The sequence below is a fragment of the Mesoplodon densirostris genome, chromosome 10 (assembly GCF_025265405.1).
Source record: "Mesoplodon densirostris isolate mMesDen1 chromosome 10, mMesDen1 primary haplotype, whole genome shotgun sequence".
Lineage (NCBI taxonomy): Eukaryota > Metazoa > Chordata > Mammalia > Artiodactyla > Ziphiidae > Mesoplodon > Mesoplodon densirostris.
In genome coordinates, this window is record NC_082670.1 from 21,393,047 (window position 1) to 21,413,307 (window position 20,261).

Consider the following 20,261-nt stretch of genomic DNA (forward strand, 5'->3'; position numbering starts at 1 on the left):
TTCAGTCCCAGGCTCTCCTAGTGCTCTGTTTTACACTAAGTTTTGTAGAGAAAGAAAAAAGCACACATAAATGTCATTGAGTCCTGATACCCAGTGGATATAAGAAAGCTTTACAACAGTTCAAAGGAATAGTCTGGCTTAGTATATTTTTTCAAGTTGTTTTCTTTGTCCTAATTAGTTTATCCTAGGCATTTGTTACACTTCTCATCTCTTGACATAGAAACGGTGCAATTTCATCCTCCTTACTCGTTCTTATTCTCAGAAGTCTCTGAGTAAGAGGTCTGAACAATTCCAATATCTTGCTAGGTCCAAGCACGTGGTATGAAACCACCCACCATCTGCTCTATACCTATGCTGTATCCTGAAAATAAAAACACTGCACACTCCTGGGGTTTGGGACTCAGGTAGTTTGATATTGCTGCTCTCCCTAATAGGAATACATTTTATCCACAGCATTCACAAGGCACACTTTTTGTACTTGACCAAATTCCCATTCTTTGTAAATATTTGTTACTAAGAAAATGAAAATGAAACTTCTTTTTGTGATCCTCCACCAACCACACACTCTGGTTATGCTCAGAAGCATTCCCAGTCCTGTCAAAGAACAAGCTACCAAAACCTGTGGCAATTGGGACAGTGCTATCTGGAAAACTGGACTGAAACCCAGCTTCATCTGGTTAGCAGGTGTCCAGATCAAAGCATCTGATGTAATGTTCTCCAAAACCCAGAAAGGGGAAGTGGCCAAGGTGCTTAATTTGGGTATCAGTACAGGAGCCTATCTGGGGCAATGATGAGGAAGGCACACTAAAACATGCCATTCATACAAACAGACATTTTCTGGGTTTCCCAGTAGAAACAGTTACTTACGTTGCCTAATAACTACCGGTAAGTACCCCCACATGTGTTTCTACGTGTTAGCTGAATATAAACATTCCTTTAACGTAAGCAACCATGATGCATTTTATGCACAGGAGGGAAAATGATATGCAACACAGGTATTTCATCCAAGACTGAGAAACAAGTTGACATCTCTCACCAAAATGTCACTGCTTTAAGTGGACATAGTCCATGGGAAGAAATAAAGATTTATCTGTTTCCTCTTTTCTAGGATGGCCTGTGTCTGGGCAAATTTACGGTGACTAATTCTGTAACAGGGTGTATGATGTTACATCGAAGACTTGCTGTAGGTGGCCATATATAACAGACATGAAATTCCAACGTGAAGTGTTAGGGTACCTCACAGATATTGCTCAGGATGTGATTTTTAAAAAGTCATATGGTTCTAAAACAATTTAGGAGTACATAAACGTAAAAGCCTCAGGAGAGTGGAGTTAGAGAAAGGCTTTGAAAAAAATTTTAAATGTTTGTTTTCCCTATAAGATCAAGAACAAGACAAGGATGTCCACTCTTGCCATTTCTATTCAACATCCTAGTAGAGGTTCTAGGCAGGGCATCTAGGCAAGAAAAAGAAATAAAAGGCATGTAGGCTGGAAGAAAAGAAATAAAACTATATTCACAGATGGCATAATCTTCTATATAGAAATTGTAAAGAACCACTAAACTATTTGAACTAATAGATGAGTTCAGCAAGGTTTCAGGATACAAGATTGATATACATAAATCAGTCATATTTCTATATACTTGCAATGGACAATCCAAAAATTAAACTAATTTCATTTAAAGTAGCATAAAAAAGAATAAATTTAGGAATAAAATTAACAATAGATATGTAAGACTTATACTCTGAAAAGTATAAAACATTGTTGAAAGAAATGAGAGAAGATTTAAATGAATGAAAAGAATTGACGTTCATGGAGGGGAAGACTTCAATACTGTTAAAATGGCAAAACTCCTGAAATCGAGCCATAGATTTAATGCAATTTCTATCAGAATCCCAGCAATTTCTCTGTGGAAATTGACAAGCTGATTTCAAAATTAATACAGAATTGCAAGGGATCCAGAATAGCCAAAACATTCTTGAAAAAGAAGAACCAAGTTGGAGGGCTCACACTTCAAAGCTCTCTACAAAGCAACAGAAATCAAGACAGAGTTGTACTAGCATAAGGATAAATATATAGACCAGTGGAATCAAACTGAGTCCAGAAATAAACCAAAGTGTTTATGGTTAACTGATTTTTGACAAACATGCCAAGACCATTCAATGGGCAAAGAATAGTCTTTTTAACAACTTGTCCTGAGATAACTGGATAGCTACATTCTAAAGAATGAATCTGGACCTATAGCTCACACCATTTACAAAAATTAAACCAGATAAAAATAGATCAAAGATCTGAATGTAAGAGCTAAAATAATAAAATTCTTTGAAGAGAACATAGGGGTAAATCCTTCACAACCTCAGACTTGGCAATGGTTTCTTAGATATAACATCAAAAGCTTAAGGAAAAAAGAAAAAAATGATAAAATAGACTTCATAAATATTAAAAACTTTTGTGTGGCAAAGAACACTATCAAGAAAGTGAAAAGACAACTTCCGAATGGGAGAAAGTATGTGCAAGCCACATATCTGATAAGGGTCTTATATATAGAATACATAAACTCAACAACAAAAAGACAAACAACCCAATTAAAAAATGGGCAAAACTTGAATAAACATTTTTTGAAGAAGATATAAAAATGACCAATATGCAATGAAAAGATGCTCACCATCATTAATCATTAGGGAGGTGGTGTTTCTTGTCCCCTTTCTAGAAACCAGCTGTAACTTTAGGCCAGAGTGTATTAAAATGAGCCACTTCTGAACCAGCAGTGCCCAGGCCCCAGGACTTGCTGAGAAGGCTGCAGCAAAGGTCAGGGCTTGGTCTGTGTGACTTTCCTTCCCATGCTCATCCAAGTGATGCTCTGCCTCTGAGTTTGGGTAAGAGAGGCATCAGGACAACTTGCATCAGGTCACCTAGCAGAGATCAACCATTCCTGGGCTCAGTGAGGAGGTATGCTGTGTGGCTGACAGGGTCTTGGTGCTCTGGCTGGGTATCAGGCCTGAAGCTTGAAGTGGGAGAACCGAGTTCAGAACACTGGACCACCAGAGACCTCCTGACCCCATGTAATATCAATCAGTGAGAGCTCTCCCAGAGATCTCCAACTCAATGCTAAGACCCAGCTCCACTCAACGACCAGCAACCTCCAGTGCTGGACACCCCATGTCAAACAACTAGCAGGACAGGAACAAAACCCAACCCATTAGCAGAGAGGCTGCCTAAAATCATAATAAGTTCACAGACACCCCCAAACACACAACCAGATGTGGTCCTGCCCACCAGAAAGACAAGATCCAGCTTCATCCACCAGAACACAGGCACCAGTCTGCTCCACCAGGAAACCTACACAACCCACTGAACCAAGCTTACCCACTGGGGGCAGACACCAAAAACAATAAAAAGTATGAACCTACAGCCTGGGAAAAGGAGACCCCAAAGAAAATAAGTTAAACAAAATGAGAAGACAGAGAAATGCACAGCAGATGAAGGAGCAAAGTAAAAACTCACCAGACCAAACAAATGAAGAGGAAATAGGCAGTCTACCTAAAAAAGAATTCAGAGTAATGATGGTAAAGATATCCAAAATCTTGGAAATAGAATGGAGAAAATACAAGAAACTTTTAACAAGGACCTAGAAGAACTAAAGAGCAAACAAACAATGGTGAATAACACAATAAATGAAATTAAAAATTCTCTAGAAGGAATCAATAGCAGAATAACTGAGGCAGAAGAACGGATAAGTGACCTGGAAGATAAAATAGTGGAAATAACTACCACAGAGCAGAATAAAGAAAAAAGAGTGAAAATAATTGAGGGCAGTGTCAGAGACCTCTGGGACAACATTAAACATTAAACATTCAAATTATAGGGGTCCCAGAAGAAGAAGAGAAAAAGAAAGGGACTGAGAAAATATTTGAAGAGATTATAGTTGAAAACTTCCCTAATATGGGAAAGGAAGTCGTTAATCAAGTCCAGGAAACACAGAGAGTCCCATACAGGATAAATCCAGGGAGAAACATGCCAAGACACATATTAATCAAACTATGAAAAATAAAATACAAAGAAAAAAATATTAAAAGCAGCAAGGGAAAACAACAAATAACATATGAGGGAATCCACATAAGGTTAACAGCTGATCTTTCAGCAGAAACTACAAGCCAGAAGGGAGTGGCAGGACATATTTAAAGTGATGAAAGGGGAAAAACTACAAGCAAGATTACTCTACCCAGCAAGGATCTCACTCAGATTAAATGGAGAAATTAAAACCTTTACAGACAGCAAAAGCTAAGAGAATTCAGCACCACCAAACCAGCTTTACAACAAATGCTAAAGGAACTTCTCTAGGCAGGAAACACAGGAGAAGAAAAAGACCTACAATAACAAACCCAAAACAATTAAGAAAATGGTCATAGGAATGTACATATCAATAATTACCTTAAATGTAAATGGATAAAATGCTCCAACCAAAAGACAGACTGGCCGAAAGGATACAACACAAGACCCGTATATATGCTGTCTACAAGACACCCACTTCAGACCTAGGGACACAGACAGACTGAAAGTGAGGGGATGGAAAAAGATATTCCATGCAAATGGAAATCAGAAGAAAGCTGGAGCAGCAATTCTTATATCAGACAAAATAGACTTTAAAATAAAGAGTATTACAAGAGACAAAGAAAGACACTACATAATGATCAAGGGATCAATCCAAGAAGAAGATATAACAATTGCAAATATTTATGCACCCAACACAGGAGCACCTCAATACATAAGGCAAATGCTAACAGCCATAAAAAGGGAAATCAACGTTAACACAATCATAGTAGGGGACCCTAACACCCCACTTTCACCAATGGACAGAGCATCCAAAATGAAAATAAATAAAGAAACACAAGCTTTAAATGACACATTAAACAAGAGGGACTTAATTGATAATTATAGGACATTCTATCCAAAAATAACAGAATACACTTTCTTCTCAAGTGCTCATGGAACATTCTCCAGGATAGATCATATCTTGGGACACAAATCAAGCCTTGATAAATTTAAGAAAACTGAAATCACATCAAGTCTTTTCCAATCACAATGCTATGAGACTAGATATCAATTACAGGAAAAAAATCTGTAAAAAATACAAACACATGGAGGTTAAACAATACACTGCTAACTAACCAAGAGATCATCGAAGAAATCAAAGAGTAAATCAAAAAATACCTAGAAACAAATGACAATGAAAACACAATGATCCAAAACCTATGGGATGCAGCAAAAGCAGTTCTTAGAGGGACGTTTACAGCAATAACATCCTACCTCAAGAAACAAGAAACATTGCAAATAAAAAACCTAACTTTAGGGCCTCCCTGGTGGCGCAAGTGGTTGAGAGTCCGCCTGCCGATGCAGGGGATACGGGTTCGTGCCCCGGTCTGGGAGGATCCCATATGCCGCGGAGCGGCTGGGCCCGTGAGCCATGGCCGCTGAGCCTGCGCGTCCGGAGCCTGTGCGTCCGGAGCCTGTGCTCCGCAACGGGGGAGGCCACAACAGTGAGAGGCCCGCATACCGCAAAAAAAAAAAAAAAAAAAAAAAAAAAAAACCTAACTTTAAACGTAAAGCAATTAGAGAAAGAAGAACAAACGCTCCCCAAAGTTAGCAGAAGGAAAGAAATCATAAACATCAGATCAGAAATAAATGAAAAAGACATGAAAGAAACAATAGCAAAGATCAATAAAACTAAAAGCTGGATCTTTGATAAAAAAAATTGATTAGCCAGACTCATCAAGCAAAAAAGGGAGAAGACTCAAATCAATAGAAGTAGAAATGAAAAAGGAGAAGTAACAACTGACACTGCAGAAATACAAAGGATCATGACAGATTACTACAAGCAACTATATGCCAATAAATTGGGCAACCTGGAAGAAACGGGCAAATTCTTAGAAAAGCACAACCTTCTAAGACTGAACCAGGAAGAAATAGAAAATATAAACAGACAAATCACAAGCACTGAAATTGAGAATGTGATTAAAAATCTTCCAACAAACAAAAGCCCAGGACCAGATGGCTTCACAGGTGAATTCTATCAAACATTTAAAGAAGAGATAACAATTATCCTTCTCAAACTCTTCTCTTCCAAAATATAGCAGAGGGAGGAACACTCCCAAACTCATTCTATGAGTCCACCATAACCCTGATACCAAAACCAGACAAAGATATCACAAAGAAAGAAAACTACAGGCCAATATCACTGATGAACATAGATGCAAAAATCCTCAACAAAATACTAGCAAACAGAATCCAACAGCACATTAAAAGGATCATACACCAGGATTAAGCGGGATTTATCCGAGGAATGCAAGGATTCTTCAATATATGAAAATCAATCAATGTGATAAAGTATATTAACAAAGTGAAGGTGAAAAACCATGTGATCATCTCAATAGATGCAGAAAAAGCTTTCAACAAAATCCAACACCGATTTATGATAAAAACCCTCCAGAAACTAGGCATGGAGGGAACTTACCTCAACATAATAAAGCCCATATATTGCAAACCCACAGCCAACATCATTCTCAATGGTGAAAAACTGAAACCGTTTCCACTAAGATCAGGAAGAAGACAAGGTTGTCCACTCTCATCACTATTATTCCACATAGTTTTGGAAGTTTTAGCAACAGCAATCAGAGAAGAAAAAGAAATAAAAGGAATCCAAATCAGAAAAGAAGAAGTAAAGCTGTCACTGTTTACAGATGAACTGATGCTATACATAGTGAATCCTAATAATGCCACCAGAAAACTACTAGAACTAATTAATGAATTTGGTAAAGTAGCAGGATACAAGATGAATGCACAGAAATCTCTTGCATTCCTATACACTAATGATGAAAAATCTGAAAGAGAAATTAAGGAAACATTCCCATTTACCATTGCAAATAAAAGAATAAAATAGGGCTTCTCTGGTGGCGCAGTGGTTGAGAGTCCATCTGCCGATGCAGGGGACACAGGTTCGTGCCCCGGTCTGGCAAGATCCCACATGCCGCGGAGCGGCTGGGCCCGTGAGCCATGGCCACTGAGCCTGTGCATCCAGAGTCTGTGCTCCGCAACAGGAGAGGCCACAGCAGTGAGAGGCCCACGTACTGCAAAAAAAAAAAAAAAAAAAAAAAAAAAGAATAAAATAACTAGGAATAAACCTACCTCAGGAGACAAAAGACCTGTATGCAGAAAACTATAAGACACTGATGAAAGAAATTAAAGATGATACAAACAGATGGAGAGATATACCATATTCTTGGATTGGAAGAATCAACACTGTGAAAATGGCTATACTACCCAAAGCAATCTACAGATTCAATGCAATCCTTATCAAACTACCAATGGCATTTTTCACAGAACTAGAACAAAAATTTCACAATTTGTATGGAAACACAAAAGACCCTGAATAGCCAAAGCAATCTTGAGAAAGAAAAATGGAGCTCGAGGAATCAGGCTCCCAGACTTCAGACTATACTACAAAGCTACAGTAATCAAGACAGTATGATACTGGCACAAAAACAGAAATATAGATCAATGGAATAGGATAGAAAGCCCAGAGATAAACACATGCACCTATGATCACCTTATTTTTGTTAAAGGAGGCCTGAATATACAATGGAGAAAAGACAGCCTCTTCAATAAGTGGTGCTGGGAAAACTGGACAGCTACATGTAAAAGAATGAAATTAGAACACTCCCTAACAACATACACAAAAATAAACTCAAAACCGATTAAAGACCTAAATGTAAGGCCAGACACTATCAAACTCTTAGAAGAAAACATAGGTAGAACACTATAACATAATTCACAGCAAGATCCTTTTAGACCCATCTCCTAGAGAAATGGAAATACAAACAAAAATAATCAAATGGGACCTAATGAAACTTAAAATCTTTTGCACAGCAAAGGAAACTATAAACAAGATGAAAAGACAACTCTGAGAATGTGAGAAAATATGTGCAAATGAAGCAACTGACAAAGGATTCATCTCCACAATCTACAAGCAGCACATGCAGCTCAATATCAAGAAAACAAGCAACCCAATCCAAAAATGCGCAGAAAACTTAAATAGACATTTCTCCAAAGAAGATATACATACTGCCAACAAACACATGAAAGGATGCTCAACATCACTAATCATTGGAGAAATGCAAATCAAAACTACAATGAGGTATCACCTCACACAAGTCTGAATGACCATCATCAAAAAATATACAAACAATAAATGCTGGAGAGGGTGTGGAGAAAAGGGTACCTTCTTGCACTGTTGGTGGGAAAGTAAATTGATACAGCAACTATGGAGAACAGTAAGGAGGTTTCTTAAAAAACTAAAAATAAAACTACCATATGACCTAGCAATTCCAGTACTGGGCATATACCCTGAAAAAACCGTAATTCAAAAAGTGTCGTGTACCACAATGTTCATTGCAGCTCTATTTACAATAGCCAGGGTATGGAAGCAACCTAAGTGTCCATCGACAGATGAATGGAGAAAGAAGATGGGGCACATATATACAATGGAATATTACTCAGCCATAAAAAGAAATGAAATTGAGTTATTTGTAGTGAGGTGGATGGACCTAGAGTCTGTCATACAGAATGAAGTAAGTCAGAAAGAGAAAAACAAATACCGTATGCTAACTAACACATTTATATGGAGTCTAAAAAAAAAATGGTTTGAAGAACCTAGGGGCGGACAGGAATAAAGACACAGACATAGAGAATGGACTTCAGGACATCAGGAGGGGGAATGGTAAGCTTGGATGAAGTGAGAGAGTGGCATTTACATATATACACTCCCAAATGTAAAATAGATAGCTAGTGGGAAGCAGCCACATATCACAGGGATATCAGCTTGGTGCTCTGTGACCACCTAGAGGGGTGGGATAGGGAGGGTGGGAGGGAGACGCAAGATGGAGGGGATATTGGGATATATGTATATAGCTGATTCACTTTGCTTTACAGCAGAAACAGAACATTGTAAAGCAATTATACTCCAATAAAGATGTTAAAAGAAATCATTAGAGAAACACAAATCAAAACCACTTCAAACCCAATAAGATGGCTATAATAAAACAAAAAACCAGGAAATAACAAATGCAAGGATGCAGAGAATTGGAAGCCTCCCACATTGCTTGTGGAAATGTAAAATGGTACTGCCGCTATGGAAAACAGTTAGGTGGCAAAGGCGAGTATGACAACACACCGTGAATGAAATGCTGAGAGCTCTGTGTAATGTACTTCCTCATTCACTTAGCTGTTAAAACCAAAATCTAGGTCCCATCCTTGTTTCTTCTCTCTCCTGCACAATCCATAATCTCCCTGCCATGTCTGCCCAGCTCTACCTGCAGAGTCTACATCTAACTTCTTCTCACCATTCCTTCTGCTTCCATCTTAGCCCACACCACAAACATCTTTGATATGAACTTCTGAAACAGCCTCAGTCTGGTCTCCCTTCCTCCACTCTTGTTTTCCTAGAGACCCTTTTCTAGAAGGTAGACAGAGGATCTCTATACAGCATTAATTAAGCAAGTCACCTCCCTCCTCAAAAGCATTTAATTGATCCAATTATAAATAGAATTAAATTCAGACCAAGCTCTTACCATGATCTTCAAGCTGTACAGGATCTGGCCCTTAACTAGTTCCCAATCTCACTTCCCATCACTCACTAGATTCCAACCACACTGCCCTCTGCTCTCCCTTTTAGGTAGACTGAGCTCATTCCCATCTCTAGGTCCTTCCCTTGGTTATTTTTGATGCTCGGAGCACTCTTTCCCCTGATTGTCATGAGGCTCTCCTTCTCATCACTGAAGTCTCAACACAAATGTCACGTCTTATATCTGCAACTAAAGCAGCTCTCCTGGACTCTATCATTTTACCCTCTTTCATGTTCTTTACAGGCTATTAGTACCTGGAATTGTCTTAACTTTTAAACTATAGATATCATTCATCTTCTCTCCCTATACCTCCCTCCCCACACACCCTACCACACACAACAAAACATAAATCTCCTTTAGGAATAGAAGTCCTGATGATGTAGCTCTCTTCTCAGCACTTATAAAAATGCTTTAAAATTATTTTTTTTAATCTGGTTGAATATTAGAAAGCAGGGGGTCTTAATCTGGGATCTGCAAACTTTATAGAAAAAAAATTATGTCTTTATATCCCCAACCTCTGGCTGAAATTTAACATTTCTATCTATTATGAATGTAGGCAACAAAACCACAGTAATATTAGCAGTACTGATGACTGACAGCATAAGAAATCACAGATATCTTCTTGTGTCATTACAGTTATTACCAATATCGCAAAATATGCTGTTTTGCACAACACTGTTTTGAAATTACAATGGTTCTATTAGACCTGTAATTAGTTCTCATTATTTAGTGAATTAATAAAGGAGCAAATATATGATCATAAACATGTTTTTAAAATATCTTGATACCTATTTCACTATAACTTTTCTCCTTTAGAGTTCTGGGCATTATATTGTGAATTGAGGTCCATCACAAAAAAGTTGAGAAGCCTTGCTCTAAAACTTTCACAGGCAGAATGTATGTCCCTTTACACAACTACTATGTCTGGAACCCACTGAAATAAAGTCAAAGAAGCAAAATCAGAAAATTACAAAGACTAGAGCACTACACCATGCCAAAAACAACAAGGACTATTTGCTAAATTCAAAACAATGGGGATCAAATGAAAAAGTGACATTGGAAATCAACTCACAATGCCTACCAGACTCAAAAGTTTGGTACATTCCTCTGGAAGTAAGAGAGGGTAATGCCCCAGGGCCAGGGCATCTGGGAACCAGGTGGACCCTTGCAATTCTGGCATTCCAGGCACTTTGGCAATGGCTTCTGGGCTGGAGGAGAAACACGTGGCTGTGACTCAGCCCTTTCTTGTTTTCCCCCAATATCTTAAATGAAGATGGGAAGCTGGGATTGATCACCTTTGCAACAGTGTTTCACTTTGACTGACAGGGAAAAATACCGTTGATTATGGCTGACAGCCTGAAGACGCAGATGACTGAAGAAACAATCATCAGCACATCAAAACAAAAAGCAAAGCTAAGGAAAACGTCCCCGGAACTACTCCATTACCCGGGCTGGTGTTCCCTGAGCTGTCCTCTTGCCTAGGGTCTGAAAAGTGGATTCAAACTCCCAGACCTCCAGCTGCAGACTGATGGGAAGATGGAAACAACGACCAGGTAAACAGGAGAACTGAGGAAATTCTACCCACACCATGCTTGGGGAATTACAAGCTCAGGAAGAATTGGTCCTAGCCAGAGAAAAGTAATTAGAAAAGTCGAGTATGTTAAATATTTTGGAGGAAAAGAAGGCAGGAGAATAATGTAGCATGGTAATGGAAAATGAACACATTTTCAAAGATTTCATTAGAGTGTAAGCACAACCCAAACTTACAATATTCCATAAACCTTCCAAATTATTAGAGGCAGGCAAGGGGGCAGGAGGAGGAGGACTTTTTTTTAAGGGAATATAAAATAAAATGACAGAAAATGAAGTATATTTGTAAACATAATGAATGCAGTTGGGTTAAGCTCAGCTAACATAGGAGACAACTCTCGGAATGGGTGAAATTATTGAACCCAAATATATACCCTTTGTAAGAAACACATACTAAATGAAATGACTCAGAAAGGCGGAATTTAAAGGCTATGAAAAAGTATTCCCGGGAATCTAAAACAAGCACGCACACACATAAAATTTGAGGATTCAATATCAATATCAGAAAGTCAATTGAGTAAACATCAAAAAATGGAAAAGGTTGATAACTTTACAAAATCAAAATTAAATTTTCAATTAAGATATACTTGTCAAAATCTTTTTGAAATTGTAATATAACATCAGAATATTCAATAATGACTGCTTGGACATAAACAGAAATGAATAGAAATAACAATCATGGAAAACTTTAGTATAAAACTAAACTAAAAACTTTTAGTATTTAAATAGGTCAAATATATAGAAACAAGTAAGATTTATAGGGTCTGAATAAAGTAGTGTGATTGCTTCCATAGCTGTGCCCAACTCTGTACCTTAGAAATAGAAGATGAACTTTTGCTAACACCTATGGAATATTTCCTAGTGTTGTTATGTGCTTATTCATAACAGTGGCCTCAGTAATTTCTATATTAAAATATTTGTATGAGATCCCATATTTTTCAGCTGCTGGTTATATTCCATTCACTTACAAAATTTATTAACAAAGACGCCACTGATAGACATTAATTCCAGATCAAGATTTTTGTCATTTCTAATCAGCAATCTTGAGCATAAATGCATTCTGGTGAATTTTTGTGAGTGCACCATTTTGGAAATGTCTTGGTGCTGGCAAACTGAGTCAAGTAAATTTTTGACTTATCATATCAGATTTCCCTCCAACCATCATTTGGATCATTTCTTTCAATAAATTTGCTAACTAGTTATTGTTTAACATGAAAAAAATTTTCCGTATTAATAGGTTAGTCAGGAAACTTACTGCGTGCACTTAATGTTTCTGTAGCTTTCCAGCCAACCCAGTTATATTTTCTAGGTAAACAATCATATCATCAACTCATAATGGTAATTTTACCCTTTTCCAATGTGGATTCCTTTTTTTTCCATTTCTCTCAACTCCTGTCTCTTAAGTAAAAACCTTGGAGATTGGTCAAGATGTGAGAGTAGAAAGACCCTGAGCTCACCTCCTCTCACAAACACATCAGAATCACTACTTGCAGAATAATCATCTATGAAAATGACTGAAACCTACCAGAAAAAGATCTACAACTAAAGGCAGAAAGAAGAACCACAATGAGATGGGTAGGAGGGGAGGACTCACAATATAATCAAGTCCTATATGCTCAGGTGGTCAACCCACAAACTGGAGAATAATTATAGTACAGAGGTTTCCCCATAGGAGAGTTCTGAGCCCCACATCAGGTTCCCCAGCCTGGGGGTCCTACACCAGGAAGACAAGCCCCCAGAGCATTTGGCTTTGAAGGCCTGTGGGTCTTAATTTCAGGAGTCCCAATGGACTGCGGGAAATAGAAGCTTCACGGCTTCACTCTTAAGGGATGAACACAAAACCTCACATGCACCAGGACCCAGGGCACAAGCAGTAATTTGATACAAGCCTGGGCCAGACTTACCTGCTGGTCTTGGAGAGTCTCCTGGAGAGGTGAGGCGCAGCTGCGGCTCACCCTGGGGACACAGACACTGGTGGCATACATATTTGGGAGCCACTGATGCTGGTGGGTGCCACTGTGTGGGATCCTCTCTCTGGCTTGTTAGCACCAAGACCTGGCCCCACCCAACAGTCTGGAATGCTGGGATGCCTCAGACCAAACAACTAACTGGGTGGGGACACAACCCCATCCATCAGCATACAGGCTGCCTAAAAACTTCCTGAGCCCAAAGCTGCCTCTAGACATGGCATCTACACACAGCCCTGCCCACCGGAAGACCAAGGCCCAGCTCCTCCCACCAGTGGGCAGGCACTGACCCTGCCCTCCAGGAAGCCTGCACTAGCTTCCAGACCAGCCTCACCCACCAGGGGGCAGACACCAGACTCAAGAAAACCACGGTCCCACAGCCTGAGCGCCACACAGCACACTCGTAGCAGGCCACACCCTACCCTGGGACCAGCTGGGCCCCAGCCCTGCCCACTAGCAGGACAACATAGGGACATGAAGGACCTCATATGCAACTGTCAGGAACCCCACCCCTTCTCCCAGCAATCTGAAAGCAGCTCTGGGATCCCTGGGCCCTGCAGCCAGACTCCAGGACCTGGCTCTGCCTGCCAGTAGTCCATAACTAACACTAGGACCTGGCTTCACCCACCAATGGTGGGGGAGAACAGCACTGGAGCCTTCTGGACCCTTACTCTACCCACCAGTGAGCCAGCACTAACCCTGGGGCCCTGTGAGGGGCTCTGCAGTCAGCCACCTGTGACCAGGCCCTACTGGGCAACAGCATCCACACAAGGCAAGGCCTGGCAACCAGCCGGGTCAGGGGCCAACCAAGTCTACCAGACCACCCACATAGGCAGACTGCCATAACAGAAGGACCACAACACACAGCCCTTTTAGGGGGAATCCCTAAAGCTTATACCTTGGGTGACAAGAGAGGAGTATGCTGCAAGAATGCATAGGACTTCTTCTACAGAAGGCCACTTCTCCAAGGTCGAGAAATATAACTAACCAACTACATACATAAAAATACTAATAGCAACTGAGACAAAATGAGGTGGCAGAAGAACATGTCCCAGCTGAAGGAACAAGATAAAACCCCAGAAGAAGAACTAAGTGAAGTGGAGATAGGCAATCTATCTGAGAAGGAGTTCAGAGTAATGATCATAAAGACGATGAAAGAACTCGGGAGAAGAATGGATGCACAGAATGAGAAATTAGAAGTTTTCAACAAACAGTTAGAAAATATAAAAGAACAACCAAACAGAGATGAAGAATACAATAACTGAAATGAAGAATATACTAGAAGGAATCAATAGTAGACTAAATGATACAGAGGAACAGATCAGTGAGCTGGAAGACAGAGTAGGAGAAATCACTGCCGCTGAACAGAGAAAAAGAAAAAAGAATGAAAAGAAGTGAGGACAGTTTAAGTGAAAACCTCATTGTTTATTGCACAGACAAAATGCCAACCTATGTGTTGACCTACCAAGTCTGTATCCATAAACCCTACTTTCTCTCAGCTACTATGGGTAAACTCTGGGTTTGTATCCAAGGCCAGCCTCTGCACTGTGCTTGGATTTCATCCCCTCTGGACTTTTTTTTTTTTTTTTTAACGAGGAATCATACACACCATTTTTAAATATGTACATAATTTGTGTAATAAAAGTTTACTTGAGCACAAATACTTTCTTTGCCTATAAAATTGCTGTTATCAGTAGCAGCAGCACTTCCCGACCAAGAAAGGCAGAACTCTCCAGACTTCTACAGCCTGGTGCACTGCTCCCCTTTTTTTTTTCTGTGGATGTACACATGTGCATGGTGGTCAGAGCCCCTTCACCAGCCTGCCCCTCCCTCTCTCTCTCTCTATCATGATGGTTTTTTAGGGAGAGGAAGAGGGGACCTGGGTGCAGACCTGGGATGATTTTCAGTGGGTGAAGCCATTAGGCTGTACCTTGCAGAAGCTCACAGTCTTCAAGGAGAGCTCTACTGCAAGTGCCCACCGAGACACACCTCCATCCTCTGTGCCATGCTCTCTAAGTTCCCTATGGACAGGGCCTCAGCTGCTGCTTCAACCTGAGTCTCATAGTATGCCTGAGTCCTGGTAAATCAAGTAGTTTAATTCTGCATGTGCATTTTCTCTCCAACATTGTGAAACCTCACTATTAGATTATACCATCAGTTTATATACTATTACATCAATTCTAAAACAACAAACATATAAAAAACTCCCCGCTGTACCATGCCATTTCTCAGCTCTCCTTTATAGGGCTGTCTATTCTTGCTGTCTCCACTTCCTTAGCCATAGCAATCAGACAAGAAAAAGAAATAAAATGTATCCAAATCAGAAGGGAAGAGGTAAAACTGTCATCATTTGAAGATGACATGGTACTCTATATAGAGAACCCTCAAGTCTCCACCTAATGAACACTCTTTTAATCATAAATTTGGATATGAAAAACAGACTATCACCAGGATCCCAGCAGTTTTCCATGTGGTCTCTCCTAATCACAACCTCTCCCTCCCCCTACAGGTAATGACTATCCTGACATTTAGTGTAATGTCTTCTGTGCATGTCTTTGTAGATTTATTACCCACATATGTATCACTGTAGACTTTAGTTTTGCCAGTTTTTAAACATTTTGTATGTCTTTAAAGTCTCTTTGAATTAGAGACCCCCCATCCATCACTCTTCTTTTTCCTTATAATTCATTTGTTAAAGACAATTATAAGACAGTTTAGATTTGCTGATGATATCCTTAGGATTTAGTTCATCATTTTCTCTATTTTCTGTATTTATTAGAAAACAGTAGCTGTATCCTGAGGCTTGATCACATTCAGTTTAATCTTTTTAGCAAGACCTTGGTGGTGGTGCGTTTTTTTCGCCAGGATGTACACAATGTCTCTATGTCTCTCTTTGTGATATCAGCCACTGATGCTCAACCCTAGATCCCTTAATTCACTGGGGTTTGCAAAATGGGGATTTTCTACATCTATCAATTCTTATTTGTGTACTAGCTGAACTACTTCTACAAAAATACGTTTTTTCCTACTTATTTATTTACCACTGAGAGAGTTTAGAGAAGAAAAGCACAATATCAGATTCCCCTTTGAACTTTAATGGATGCTTTGTCTCCATCATTCATTTGAAAACCACTCTGGTCAGGATCACCTTTAAAGTACCTCTTGCCAGACCCATTAATAAATTCACAGACCTTATATAATTTGACCCCTTGATAGCATTTGCCACAAGTACACATTCCCACCTTTTTCACTTTTCTTCTTAGACACCACATTCTTCAACTGTCTTTCCTACTTCACCAAAGGCCCTTCCCAGTTTCCCTTGTAAGCATCCCCCTCTCTTCCTCACCTTTAGATGTTAGAGAGGCCCAGACTCACAAACTTATATCTCTAGCCCCAGTATCTCTAAAGAATTCTAGACTGGTATATCCGCTGGGCTGCATGCCATCTCATCAGGATGTCAAATAGTTTCAGACTTTACATGGCTCCCTCTTCTCCCTCAAACCTGCACCCCTTATTTTTTCCCATCTCAGTCAGCAACACCACAGTTTGCTCAGGGGCCATCTTTAGCTCCTCTCTTTCCTGCATCCCCAGCTTCAAAATCTGCCCTTAATCGGATCACTTCTTACCTTCAGAGATAAGTGTTTTGTGTTTCTTTAGCCCAGTCTTGAATTTCTGCTTTAGCAAATATAAGGTAGAAGATTAGGCTTATCACATTATTGACTACCATCATGAAGAAGATTTTAAGCCAGGGAGAGTCTTGATCCTGAGGAATTAAAGTGCAAAAAATTGTGTTTTGTAACATTTAAAATGTAATATTAAAATTAATATAGGCACAACACATGTCACTAAAACACAGCAAAACACTATCATAAGGCACAAAAAAAGCCATTTCACTCTACAAAGATAATCATTATTTATCTGTCCATGTTTTGATTTAGATTTATGTATATATAATTTATCATGTATAAAAAGGACATTGTATGTATATAGTGCTAAAGCCAAGAATGCATATGGTTTTTCATTTAGAAATATCTCATAAACATGTTTGCATATCAGGAAATATTTAACTATATCATAACTGTTACTGACTGATTAGTAATCCAGAGTTTAGATTTATAAAATTTACAAAAGCATCCCTTATTTCTTTAAAGTTGTTTTTCACTTTTTGTTGCTATAAATTTGAATATATTGGTGGTTAATTACATATACAGCAATGCTTTTGAATAAGATTTGTCAAATATGCTTTCCTTATTTATAAAAATTGTTGACACATTTTCTCTTTCAGCCTATTAATATGATCAGTTTCATTAACAGATTTTATTGATAGAGTCACTTTTACTTTCACAGAAAATGGCCTACTTAATCATAGTGTCATATATATTTTAATATGTTGGTGGATTCTGTGCACAGATAATTTATTTTTGGAATCCATATTCAAAGATGACATTAAATTTCAGTTATGTTTCAGATTTTCTTTACCACTTTGCCCTTTACTTTTTCATCAGCTGAGGTTAAATTTTATGTAGTTAAATGTAAAATGCATTGTGACTGGGTTTTGGTCTCTGGTGCCATGCTTTTCAAGGATGTCCTGCCTAAAGCTTAAATAATTATTAACTCCTATTTTACTTTAGTATCTTTATTGTTTCCTTTCTTCATTTACATTTTTTAATCACCTAGAATTAACTTGAGGGTAAATATGAGAACAGAGTGTAATTGTATTTTTCAGGTGGGCTTGCCACTATGTTTTTTAAAAAATCAATCCATTCCTTCTGGTTTGAAATGAAACTTTATTATATAGAATGTATTCTTTTCAGAACTTGACCATTATTAAATCATCATCAATTTCATTTAAAATATAATTAAGAGTAGACACTGAAAAAGTAAAACAAGGTTTCCTGACAAACTAGACATTAAATATATTTAATTATAGTGATTTCTATAATCAAACATGCCAAATTTGACAAATTTGACAGGTAGTAGGCAAACAGAAAGTGGAGGAAAAAACCAAGATGTGCTTAGAAATCTAATGATAAATAATAAAGCTTGTGGTAATTTCAAGTTAATAGAATCTATTGTGATTTGGAATTGAAGTCCAACCTAGAAACTTTTTAAAAATTAATTTTTATTGGAGTATAGTTGCTTTACAATGTTGTGTTAGTTTCTGCTGTACAGCAAAGTGAATCATATATCCACTCTTTTTTAGATTTCCTTCCCATTTAGGTCACCATAGAGCACTGAGTAGAGTTCCCTGTGCTATACAGTAGGTTCTCATTAGTTATCTATTTTATGTATAGTAGTGTATATATGTCAATCCCAATAGCCCAATTCATCCTACCATCCCCTTCCCCCTTGGTAACCATAAGTTTGTCTTCTACATCTGTAGATCTATTTCTCCTTTGCAAATAAGTTAATCTCTGCCATTTTTCTAGATTCCACATATAAGAGATATTATACATTTCCAACCTAGAAACTTGACGTGCCTCTCCCGTCTAATATTTTCACTGATGTTGCTCAATAGGTGTGCAAAGTTTTTTGGACTTTGTACAATTTGGATTTCATATGGACTTTGTACAATTTGGATTTCATATGGACTTTGTACAATTTTCAAAATACCCATAGGTATTTTGCAATATTGGTTGATATTGTGCTTTAGATTTTTCCACAGTATGCTACCTAACTTTAATTTTTTTTCCCCAGGAAGACAATTACATTCTCTGTACATAATGTTATATTTTTCGTCTACACTTACATTGTATATATCCGTAATTAAGTTTTCTTGACATTTGTGTTTGCTAACATTTTCAGAATGCTAAACAATAGGATAGCAAACACACTTTTATTTTTCCTGAATTAAAAGTATATGAGACTAAAAATACTTATAGCTGTTATGCATTGAACACATAAACATCTGATACTTGCATACATGATCTGATTTGGTAATTACCTTAACCCCATGAAGTTTCTATGTCATCTTAGCCATTTACACCTGGAGACACTGAGACTTCGATTAAGAAATGTTTCCAGGTCACATATCTTATAAGTAGGTGAGCTAAGACTTGAACAAGATAGTTTTGCTGGGGAAATATACACTGTAAACTACTAAGTAGCTGATTCTCATTGTTTCTAGTATTTTTGCTTAAAGAAAAAACTTTTTTCCTGATAATATAATAATATCATCTTTTGTTGGTTAATGTTTACTTCATTTTTTATGCTGTCCTTACAACTTTCAATGTTTCTACGTCTTTATTTTAGGTATGTATTTTATATATAAATAGCGTATGAATGGCTTTTGCTTTTAGTCTTACAAAATGTGTCCTTTAATTGCAGAGTTTAGTCCATCTATATTTATTGCGATCTTTGGTATATTTGGATTTATTTCTACCATCTGTCTTTGTGCTTTTAATTTGTCCTCTCTTCTACCTATAGTCCTATCCCCAACCCCCACACCATTTCTTGCCTTCTTTCACATTGAGGGGCTTTTACTTCCTTTTTAAAAAATTTTTTTATTCCATGTTTTCCCCTCTCTCCTGGTTTGAAAGTTCCACACTTTATGTCTTGGAATTTTAATACACATACCCCCCCAAATTTAATACTAATCTTTATGTATTAAAAAATTAGAGGGTCCAGGAGGAGGGGAAACAGGGAGTTCTTGTTCAGTGGGTATAGAGCTTCAATCATGCAAGATGACAAAATTCTAAAGATCTATTATACAACAATGTGCATATAGTTAACAATACTAACTATACAATATTGTAATGTACACTCAAAATTTGTTAAGAGGATAAATTTATGTTATGTGGTTTTTATTTTAACACACACACACATACACACACAGTTATGCAATTTAAAAATGAAAGCTGGAGAATAATTCTGTAGTCTCTGAATAAATAGTGCTGTATCTTAATTTACCTACTTATTTTGTTGACTTTACATTGACAACTCCTGGTCTATATTGCTTTTTCTCTTGTGTCTTGCCCTCTTTTATTAAAGAAAGTGTTTTTATTTCATTTTCCAGTTACTTTGAAATT

At 38.1% G+C, this 20,261-nt stretch overlaps 1 protein-coding gene across 1 annotated transcript in view; it reads right to left on the reverse strand.

Moving 5' to 3' along the window:
* Positions 1-16,861: 16,861 nt before the first annotated feature.
* SLC17A1 (solute carrier family 17 member 1) overlaps positions 16,862-20,261 on the reverse strand; it is a 55,890-nt gene continuing 52,490 nt past the window's right edge. Inside the window, exon 13 of the mRNA XM_060111386.1 lies at positions 16,862-16,996. Within this exon, the coding sequence (XP_059967369.1) occupies positions 16,862-16,996 (135 nt within the window). The remainder of the gene's footprint in view (positions 16,997-20,261) is intronic.